Genomic DNA, 11662 nt, shown 5'->3' with positions numbered 1-11662 from the left:
ATGTGTGTTGGCAGTGCCTGTACACAACCATCATAAAATGATAAAAATCCATCCAGTGTTTTTTTTTTATTATCTTCGTTCTTATATGTTTTCCCGTCTCAAATCAAGCTGTTCAATTTTGACACGCCCCATGATTGTTGATTGACAGCAGCGTTTCAACACAGACCCGCCCTCCGTCGTGAGCGAGCTGTCAATCATAGTCCGCGCGGTCATTGTTGATACGCTGGAGCAGAATGGCGTCTAAGCGATTGTGGTGTTCTGTTCTTGGGTGTAATAAGAAACACAGCAGTCATTTTGATGTTCCTAAATCCGAACCGCTGAAGACGCAGTGGCTGAGTTGGTTTTCGAAGGGAATATTCCCCACGATCAACGCCAATGCTTTCATGTTTGCGCGAATCATTTCACACACCAGACTGCTTTACAAACGAGGTCAGTAACGTTATAAAGCTGGTTTTGCTAAGAAGCTGCTCCTGAAAAAAGGATCGGTACCAACTATTCGTGTTCCTGCTGCACCTCCAGAAGAAGAAGTGAGTGTAACGTTTTATTAACCTTTATATTAATATTTATATTAATCTTTGCAAATCGCTAGCACGCTTCACGATGAATGTGGCTAAGGTTTACACTCAGGGTACATTATGGCATGTTTTCTATGTACGACGTTCTCAATATAATTCATAATCCCACGTTTATAATGAACAACGCGTTATGGTTATTGTGTTACAAACGGTGTACGCACAAAACAGAGGGGCGGGGTGAGCAAAGCTCATTATCATTTAAAGACACATGCACTTAAACGGCGTGCTGAAAACAGAGCTGTTTTTGACCAGGTAAAATGAGTGTTTTCTTACAATACTAATGAGCATTTTTAATTAAAGTATATTACAAACTTTTAATTTAGACCCTAAAGAATCATATTAGCTTGTACAAAAATGGCATTATATGACCCCTTTAATACTTTTATTTAGCAAGAATGCATTAAATCAAAATGGATTTTCGGATCATAATTGACTGTAAATGTATTTATAATGCTACGAAAAAAAAAAAAAAACTATTTAAAATAAATTGGTCTTTTAACTTTAGTTAAAAGTATGATTTCCACAAAACAAATGACTTGAGAATGACTAAAAATACTGTGCAATCATACTTTTTTTTTTTTTTTAAGTTGACCCTATGGTTTGTTGCTATTCCCTGTTGAATTGTATGGTATGGAAGAGCAGCTAAAACATTAGCTTTATTCATGGAGGGAGTCATACAGGGTCTGGAGGGACGAAGTAAAAAGAAACCAAAAAAAACACTAAATCCACAAAATATTTCTAGTCAAATTTACTGAGGCAAAACAGTCAAATTATTCATATAATACATATGAACCTTCAATCATGTACCACATTCTGTTTTTCTCTTTGTCTGGCTGTCTACAAGAAGCAAACTACCGCCTACATTAAGACTCAAATATTAACCGTAATCCTTTAAGACTTCCTAAACTCTGGAAAAGCAACCAACCTATCAAGATTTGGTTAAATAAATCATCTGCTAAGTGCATAAACTGCATATACATATGAAAAGCACACATTCAAAACAAACAAAACAAACAAAAAAAAAATTGTATGAATGGGTACAAATTCTTTCAGCAATTACTTGGCACTCAGAGCAAAAAGGCACAAGCGCTATATCAAAAGGCAAAGCAAGAATGAACAAGCCAGCTGACTTACTGAGTCTAAGTTATCGGCCGTGCATGAAAGGCAATGATATTACAGCAGTAAAAAATAAAAAAATAATAAAAAAGAATACAGAGCAGGTTTTTGAAGTAGCAACACTCATATATTACAAAGCTATGAAAATGAATGTATCAAAAAAAGACATCAGATTTTTTTTTTCTCAAAAGAAAAAAAAAACAGTTCCTTTCACTATGAATTCAGGTCATCTCTTCATATGAAGAATCCTGCTCACGTTAGTCTTTAGCAAAACTATGAAAAGAGAAAACAGAAGACAATAAATACAGTACAGTATTCAAAACATGTTTTCCTCTCGCCCCTGTAAATGAAGAGTAATAACTAGTGGAATATATTAAATATCTTGTTTAGATGTTTAAGACCTTTTTTCAGATACGTTGAATATCTATTATGCATACAGTGGGGCTAGTAATCACTTTGAATATTTCTTAGGGTACGATTACACAACAAATATGTACTGAAAAATTAAAAGTTTTTCCTTTGTGTTTTTCACGGTCTAGTTAATATAGTTTAATATCATTATATAGTTTATTTTAATGTAAGCCAGTGAGGTTTTATTGTGTGCTCAACAGCTATAGCAAAAGATATTATGTAAAATATTTAATATGAATTAAATATTTGAAATAAAATATTGAAATATTTAAACAGGTGATTGAAACTGACATCTGCTAGCTAGGGAACACCAGCATGTGTGTAATTTTCCTTCTGATCTAATAGTTACTGAAACATAAACCATGTGACAACTAACCCTGTTCTCGTCTCAATATTTTATCTTGTTCCATTGTCATTGTTTGAAATATAAACCTCCTTAAATTGATCATTTCCTTATAGCCAATTTATGCAGTCAGTAATGCTGGTAAACTTTGAATGAAGTACCGCTGTAAGGTTAGACTACAGTGAATAAATACTGCCACCGTGTGGCGACATTGTAACATTAATTCACGTGTTTATCAGTCGCATAATGGATTTGACCGTTTTTAGGTCTTCAGTAACCCAGATTACTCAAGTCAACCAATGGCTTTTGCACTGCAAGGCGTGTAGGGAGATTCTTACCTTCCACCGGTTTCCACACTCGTTGCACAGCACGAAGGTGGTCATGGGTTCATCTGCACTGCGTGTCTGGACCTGCGGGGAGAGACTGCGCGTTACATTCCTGCTTATTTCACGCTTCAATGCAGCTTTAGCCCACTTGCAAACTTCCTTTCAGACATGCAAACGGATCAAAGCACAGAAATGTGGGGCTTTTTGTGTTTCAGAAACTTGATCCGCCCCCATTTTCTTTTTTTAAAGCGTGGCTTAAGTATACAAATGCTTGTGTAACCTTACTGCTGCTCAGATTGATAGCTGTTTTTTTTTTTATAATGATGGCAAGTATAAACGCATCTGGTTATGAAACTGGTTAAGAAGTTGCTCACAGCATACCTGAGTGTAAGTGCAGTTCTTGCCCCTGCATTTTCCACAGATGAACATGTCAGTCTCCGTGCCGCCCACTTTGGAGAGCTGATGCTCTCGAATGGACTCCTTGGTCAGCGCTTTCCTGATCTCTTTCAGCTCTGCGCTTGCCATCTCCTGCCAAACACACAATTCACACAAACATGCTTCACATCCTGCAGAGAAGCTGTAGTTTACTAGACCTTAAATGGCAGATAGGCTTTTCTTTCCTATTGTGACTTATATTGGAGTGAAACGGTCTATCGAACCAGAAAAGAATCTAGGGCAGGACTTGATTTTGTCAATTGGGAATTGATTGGATCATTGTGGTTTGCTATTGCTGTGATGTCATGTGAGTGACAGGTTGTCCCGCCCTCACACCAGTAAACATGTCATCAGAGAAAAGAAGTAGTGATGCTGCAGGAGGGAGGGGAAGAGCACTGAATGAATACTGCAATAAGAATAAGAATCTCATGGTGACTTTAACACTTCTCAAGCCGAAATCAGATCCAGACGTACCTCTGCTGTCATACTGGCGATGCGGTCGGGCGAGATGTTGCCACACAAGACGTTCCGGCGTAAGTCTGGGTTTTTCTGGTCCTTGAGGTTGGAAATGCGACTCCTCAGTCTGGTCTTGTACTTTATGTCAGTGGATTTGAACTCCTGGTAGATACGTGTGCCATGAAGTTCAGTCAAGGAAGCACCAAGTCTTTATTTTACATTCTCCTTTCAAGGGGAAGCAAGACATTTTTCAGATATTTCAAATATTTTCTTCTCTAGCAGTTTAATATGCAGAGACTACTGCAAGTAAACCATTTGTTGGCGGATTTCAATGGAAAGCGTAAACACTGTGGCGCTATCAAAACATTGTTTAGGGTAATAGGTCAAGGTTTGGCTGATAATCACGTCTCCTGCTGGTAGATGTAACTACACAATATGCAGGCAAAATGCATCTTTATCTATTCAGTTTTTGTGTATTCAAAATAAAAGTTTGGCACATTATTAAAAAGTGACAGTAAAGACATTTACATTGTAACAAATATTTCAATTTCAAATAAATGCTGCTCTTTATTCATAAAAAAAATGTATCATGGTTTCCAAAAATATATTTAAATAAACTTTTTTTTTTTTTTTAAATTGTAAAAATATTTCAGAACATTACTGTTTTACCAACTAACTGTGGTAATGAGAAGGATATAATCTTCAATCTGTGCTGCCAGGTGTTCACAGTCTGCTCCGATTGTCTGGTGATCACCTGAGAAATTAACACAAAGAATAACTTCCTTAAATGTAAAACCAGTTTATGCTTAACATCCATCTATTATGCTATTTTAATTGTTTCTAATTTTATTTTGGAGGTCTCCTACAGATCAGTCTGTTGTGATTGGTCTACTGCTTTCAGCGCGTGTCAGAAAAGAAACACCTATTCTCTGAATTTCAGCTCCGGAGGCTTCCTCAGCGCTTGATACACACACAGTGATACAAACTGTTACGGTGGCGCTGGTTTTTCCATATTAATTCCAACGGGAATCGTCATCCTTTTGAAGAGCAGCAAAGTGGACTTGCAGCGCTGAAAACAGCGTCTTCTCGACATGTCGAAACCAAGGGGGTAATCCAGCACCCGGAAAGCGTACCTTCTATGGGGGCATCCATTGGCTAACAAGCCATCACCTGCTGTAAGCATTCCATTGACTCACATTCATTTTGGCGTCACTTTGACAGCGAATAACTTTACATCTGAGGCGTTTAAAGACCCCATTTGTCCATTATTTATTTCTAAAGAAACACGACAATGTATAAAAGGCTCCATTACCTTGTATCTTACACTATGGCCCCGTAGAAGCCGTTTTTGTAAAAATAGGCTAACGATTGCGTCATAACCACGCGACTCTCTGTCACACAGTAGAGAAATTACTGTATAGACAGGAGGAGAAGCTTGCAGGCAATCGGGGGGACGTGGAGGCATAAAGTCTGATAAAGTCAAGGGAGAAGCCCATAGAGAGTCATAAAGTTGCTCATGCTCCTAGCTCATGGACAGCTCCTACTCACACTCTCCGTCTCTGCAAGATTCGGAAGGGAATGATTCAGATTTCTCTTGGCACAGCTACTAGAAGACTTATAACCGTCAGACAGGTTGCTCACGTCACATCTACGTCGTCAAGCTCAGTTTGAGTCTGCGCAGTACGCTCAGCCATCAGGAAGAGAGTGCTTCTAATTGACTTCACTGGTCTCCGTTGAAGTCTATGGGGTCGCTGTGTCCATTTCTTTTACGGTCTATGGTCGAAACACAAACCAAACTCTTCCAGTCCTCAGTTACAACTACAGTGTTTGAGAGCGGGTCAAAGTAGACGTCGTTCGCGGGCAGCCAATGAAAACCATAGGCTGGTATTATGCTAATTTGTTACATTGTTACGTAGGTTTGAACAGGAAGTGAGACTGGAATTGCTGACGACTCATTTCACCAGTTCAGAACCGATTATTTCTATTAGGACAACTTTATTTGTCGTGCACTTTGATCTTTAAAACTTTCACATTCAAAAACAGCTGTTACACACTGCACAAAAGGTAATATTCAAAAAAGCATAATAATCCTGGCTTAATCTAGGTTCTATCAGTAAAACCAGGACTAACTTATACTATACTAATAAAACTAAAACTATAAACTAACTTATAAATACATTTATAGTAATTGTTCCACATAGTAAGACCTAATGAGTTGTCAACTCATCATTTTATGCTATAAACCATTTTGTAAAGTCAAAACCAATATTTATGACAAATGTGAACATGTTTTATTTGATTTCACTAAAAAAAAAAATTTTTATTTCTAAATATTAAATAACTATGAACTCTATTCAAATACACTGTGTAGCTGAAATTTAACTGAATTTAGTAAAACCATTAAATTAAAATAGTTTAACTCAAATTGTAAATCCAATATAAAAATGAAACATTAACAGATCTCGCCCTTTAGTCAACTTTTGCAAAAATACATTTTATAGCACTTAATTTCAACATTTTAGTTCCCTTAATTTCACAGTTAGAGTTCATGTAACTTTGTTTAATTAAGTGCAATGAACTTTAATTTATATTTGAGTAAAATGAACTTAGTTATTTATCTTAATTTGTTCATGGCTTACCATCAGTCTGTAGGGCCGCCACCAGCAGCTCTCTGCATTTAGTGCGCACACTGTCCGTCGTGACGGGTGCAGGTGGGAAGGAGGTGAATTTTGGGGTGACTGGGGTGGTGGGAGTTTTTGGCGTCTCTTGTTTGTTACTAGTCAACAAGAAAAAACAACATTTCACTGTTCTGTAAAACTCAATTTTTTTACTTTCTTTATTTGCCACAATTACTATAATAGGATTAAGAAGTTGCTATCTAAACAATAAATGTTTAACTATTAAAAAATGTGGAAAAATTGATGCATTTTAGTAAATGTAAATTAAAGTGTGATATGTACAGTCAAACCAAAATTTATTCAGACACCTTCAACATTTCTCACATTATCAGTTTATTCGCTATAGTTTAGAAAATGGTAAGAAAATAAGACAAGAACTCAGAGTTATCAAATCAGTGGATATTTCACTGGTTTTGGCCATCCTTCTGTTAGACCGTCTCACAAATGAATTAGGTTGAATAGCTGTCAGCTGTTCAATTTAAGTACACAATTAGATAATACCAATTTAGGTCAACCAATTACCAAGCAATGCTTAATAATATTGTTCAGTCTGTGGTGTAAAAAGTTCGCATGAGAAATTAAAGAAAAAACACTTAAGCAAAACATGGTCAGGTCAAAGTGTCTGGATCATTTTTGGTCCCAAATTTTTATACATTGTACTGGTAGTCCACTGTATGAAGAATTTTTGGGTATAATATGTCACAGTTTACTTTATTTTGCTATCCTCACATAAATTAACTATAGTGTCCTGCACCCACTAGTAAAAAAATATAAAAATTATATGTTATCAAAAAGTTTGACTATGTATCGGCCATCAAAAAATCCAGATCCAATGAACCACTAGTGACAAGTAGCTTGAGGATTACGTTTTTAACCGTAACAAGGTCAATCTTTTTTTTTTTTTTTTTTTTTTTTATGAAACATGCACAGATTAATTGTATGGAAGATTGTTTCAGCCACGGAATAAAAAGAAAATGTAAAAGATCATTTGGACTTACTTTTTATCTCACAATTTGGACTTTTGTTTCTCACAATTGCAAGATATAAACTTATAATTCTGACTTTCTTGCAGCTGCAAGTTTATATCTCGCAACTCTGGCTTTTTATTCCCTCGCAGTTTTTCGAATTTATATCTCGCAATTCTTACTTTTTTCCTCGCAATTATGCATTTATATCCCGCAATTCTGACTATTATTCTCACAATTATGAGTTTATATCCCACAATACCATCTTCTTTTCTCACAATTGCAAGTATCTCTCGCAATTATTACTTTTTTTGCAATTACCAGTTTATATCCCGCAATTCCGACTTCTTTTCTTGCAATTACCAGTTTATATCCTGCAATTACGAGTTTATATCCCACAATTCTGACTTTTTTTCCTTGCAATTACGAGTTTATATCGCGTAATTCTGACTTTTTTCCTCACAATTAGGAGTGTATACCCCGCAATTCTGAATTTTTCTCACAATTCTGAATTGATATCCTGCAATGCTGACTTCTTTTCTCGGAATCTCAGAATGCCCCGAACAAAAACTAAACGATATATTACATCATTTTTGCCGAGGAGCATTCAATTACTAAATAGATCATCCATAGGCATATAGACATATTTGAAATGCGTATTATTGAATATTGAATATTTATTTATTGATTCTTTTAAGCTGTTGAACTGATGATTTTATGCCTTTGCTGTATTATTGTTGTTGTTGTACATGTTTTGTTTTTTGTCTTATTTGTTATATCATGTTTGCTGTGTTGATGTTTAATGTGGCTCCCATGAGTGCAAAACAAATTCCCCTCGGGGCAATAAAGGTTTCATTCATTCATTGTGAGATCTAACCGCGCAATTGCGAGTTATAAAGTCCAATCCTGAGGAAAAAAGTCAGCTCACAATATTCTGACATTTACTTACAATTGCAAGTTTATATCTCACATTTCCGACTTTATAACACACAAATGCGAGTTTATATCACGCAATTGTGAGGGAGAAAGGTCAGAATTTTGGGATAAAAAGTGGCAATTTCCTTTTTTATTTTTTATTCAGATGCGAAAACAAGCTTCCACAGAACTGTTCACAATAAGATCTATAATATGCATTTACAAAATAGATCCCACACACCTGGAGTCACTGGATCCAGGACAGTCTTTAGAAGACGAGGACTGGAGAGGAGATCCACCTTTTTTCTTCTCCTCTGATTTAGCCTCAGAACCATCTACATGAAAGAAGATTCACAATCCAGCTTTAACATTAGACAAACTCATTGCATTTACTATCACCAAGTTAACTTGTAACACCCTTAAGAGAAAGAAAGCAAAAAGAGAGCAGGCTTGTGCCACCACTTTTTATAATGGAAATCTTCAGTCTCCTTCTCAATCATTTTCATTCACTCTGAAATAAGAGAAACGCATGTCTAAAAGGTCTTGTTTAAGCTGTCTGGGTGTGAATGGAGATGCAGTACCCAGCAGTTTCTTCCAGGCCTTGATGAGTGATTTGGCCAGTGTCTGCACCTCCTCTTCCGAGCTCTGCTTCCGCACTGCATTCACTGACATCCCGATCCGTGTCGACTGCAATGTGGGCCACATTGAAGCAATGGGAAGATCATATTTGTTATAATAAATTTAACAGTGGACTATCACAAAATCCAATTTGTGATATATTGTAACTTGATACATTTTGTTATAAAATACCATCCAGTAGCCAATTACTAAGCTTTGACTAACTGGTCACTCTTCTGCTATAAAATGCTCAAAAGAGAGGGGATCGTAAGTAAATAAAAGAATGAGCAAATGTCCGCGTGAGATTTTCAGTTTTTGACCAACATTGAGTATTAGGCATGACATCCTTTACAATTCTAATCACATTACATCAGGCATTGATCTGAAAAGACTAAAGGCCTGTTCACACCAAGAGCGATAATTATTAACATTATAGTTCTAAAAATATATATCATTCTTAATATAAATGAATAGCAGAGTAATAACAGAGGAATGATATTGTTGGAATCACTTTCAAAAAAATATGTCCAGCTGATGAACGATAAAAACTGACAGCCAAAACATTGGTATGTTCTGGAACACAGTGGCTCTGTTCAGAATGAAATAGTGTATATATATATATATATATATATATATATATATATATATATATATTGCATTTTTAAAAATCCTGTAGGCCTTTTTTTTAACCAATATAATCCAATGAGGCGGCAAAAAAAGACAGGATTGATTGATCACAATCGTGGTATATACCATGCAATATACTGTATACTGCAGTTTTTGGCAATTCTAATTTTTCCAGATATTCTATACATGCATATATAAATGTTGCATATACTACATAGGTGGCATAGGCCTACTACACACTGCGGAAATAGTACAAGCAGTAATGTAGCCAATAAGAAACAAAAGCATGGGATTCCCTGACTGGAAGAGAAAGAGATGATTATGTAATCCAACACAGCACATGCTCTGCCCACAAATGCTGTCTCCAGTCCAGCTGAGATACCTGAAGGGTCTCCAAAGACATCTTCATGTTCTTCAGCTCCCGAAGCAGGTCAATAGCACCATCCTGAAGATAAAAACACATCGAGGAGAAAAGACAGTTACACAACAACTTCTCAAATGCATTAGTAAACACTGGCTTCTTCAACTATAGGTTGGGTCATAGAAAAACACAGCCAGTCTGCACATAAATGCTGTGTTTTGGGGACATAACTGGGACTGACTGGTGTGAAGTGTTGGATAAATGAGTCTTTTGTTTGCGCTGGAGAAATTTGGAGAACAACCAGCTGCCAGCTCATCACAGTATACACACACGCTTCAAACATGAGAGTATAAACGCCAAATGTGTGATTGTGCATGAAGATTGACCAATACGAGCCCGGTGGTTGACTGGATGAGGATGAAACAGGTGATAATCACACTAGATCTCGTGCTAGTTTATGAAGACAAACAGAAACGAGCGCGTGGATGAAATCAATAGTTCTTCGTTTTTTTCAGATGCTAGGAATAAAGAAATAATGTCACACTTACAGTGTTTTTCTTGTGCACCATTTTGTCCAGCTTCTTGGCGATGCGCTCCACTTCTTGGTCCTTCGCCATGTTTACAGGTTTAGGGCTGTTTGATGGCGCCCGACGGACGTGCCTCCATTTATGTGTGAAAATGCGCCCGTCTCTGTGTGTGTGTGTGTGTGTGTGTGCGTGTGTCTTTTAGTGGCAGTATGAGAGGAATCCACTGCCTTTCTCTCCGCTCTCGACTGTTGTTTAGCGATGACCGATTCGCGAGCGAATTGTTCTTTAGAATCGAATCTTTTCAAACGAACCTATTCATAAAATCGGTGTGAACGACTCGTTTACGAATCAGACTGAATCAGTTAGAGTGGTTCTTGAGTCAACTACACCGACTCACAGGAAACCAAGAACCGCGTCTTTTTCAGTCATGTTTAATTCTTAAATAAAATGAGCCAAGACGAGAGGAGCGAAATGATAGCAAGAACATTTGAATGACAAATGAGGCGAAAGGTACGTTATTTTAATGTTAAAAAATTATGTAATATAAACGTTTTGGAGTTAACTATATGGCAGGTTTATTCACATACGTATACATATCGAGTGTTTTAACTGATGTGTTCTAGTTAAGTTTGTTGCAGTCATTATACATTCAATACAACACATTTGACAGAAATTGTATAGACCGTTGATAGCTGTTATACAGAGCAACATGGTTTTATCATTCTCAAAATTCTATGATCACTGAATCTTTTTTAGAACCGGTTGTTTCAATACGCTGCTCGAAAGAACCGATTCGCGGAAATTAAAGATAGACTGCACAACACTTATGTTGTGAAGCAGGGCATTATGGGAAGTGAAGTCTATATGACCCAGCTCAACAAAAAGGCAGTGAATCAAACAGCTTGTTAAATACATACATACATACATACATACATACATACATGCAAACATTTCTGAACATTTTTAACAATTCTGATATGTTGTATTTTGTTTTGAAATATTTTATAAACAACTTTGATGTGTCATTTTGAAAATAGAGTCAATACTCAAAAGGTTTTTTTTTTTTTACAAGTTTAATTTAAGTTAGGCCTATATAAGTAGATAAATCGTGACAATAGTTGGTTTAACCTTTAATTTCACAGTTCACGTATTGACACTGACTTTGTTGTCTGTTACTGTAAAATAGCATATTAAGCCTAGTCTCGACATCATGATAGGGAATGATAATAATAATAAAAAAATGCGTTCACTCTATACTGCAAACTTAGAACATATTTTGTATAAGTGTGTTGCTTGAACAGGTTTTAGT

At 36.4% G+C, this 11662-nt stretch overlaps 1 protein-coding gene across 1 annotated transcript; it reads right to left on the bottom strand.

Moving 5' to 3' along the window:
- Nucleotides 1-1213: 1213 nt before the first annotated feature.
- tcea2 (transcription elongation factor A (SII), 2) lies at nucleotides 1214-10670 on the bottom strand. The gene is made up of 10 exons (XM_079849246.1): nucleotides 10375-10670; nucleotides 9848-9910; nucleotides 8802-8907; nucleotides 8462-8555; nucleotides 6302-6438; nucleotides 4360-4416; nucleotides 3681-3835; nucleotides 3153-3299; nucleotides 2784-2855; nucleotides 1214-1964 (listed from the first exon to the last, which is right to left on the bottom strand). The coding sequence occupies exons 1-10, from the start codon at nucleotides 10441-10443 to the stop codon at nucleotides 1956-1958; spliced, it is 909 nt and encodes a 302-aa protein (XP_079705372.1). The 5' UTR covers nucleotides 10444-10670; the 3' UTR covers nucleotides 1214-1955.
- Nucleotides 10671-11662: the final 992 nt, after the last annotated feature.

Source organism: Squalius cephalus (genome assembly GCF_949319135.1).
Source record: "Squalius cephalus genome assembly, chromosome: 18".
In the NCBI taxonomy this organism is placed as follows: Eukaryota; Metazoa; Chordata; class Actinopteri; order Cypriniformes; family Leuciscidae; genus Squalius; species Squalius cephalus.
Note: the sequence above shows the minus strand (reverse complement) of the source record. Positions and strands in the feature narration are given on the sequence as shown.

Excerpts from the sequence above, each read along its gene's own strand:
- tcea2 (XM_079849246.1), bottom strand. The coding sequence starts at position 10,443 with ATGGCGAAGGACCAAGAAGTGGAGCGCATCGCCAAGAAGCTGGACAAA. Across the intron at positions 8,556-8,801 it reads GGCCTGGAAGAAACTGCTGG|ATGGTTCTGAGGCTAAATCA; the intron begins GTACTGCATCTC and ends TCTTTCATGTAG. Across the intron at positions 3,300-3,680 it reads TCGCCAGTATGACAGCAGAG|GAGATGGCAAGCGCAGAGCT; the intron begins GTACGTCTGGAT and ends TGTGTTTGGCAG.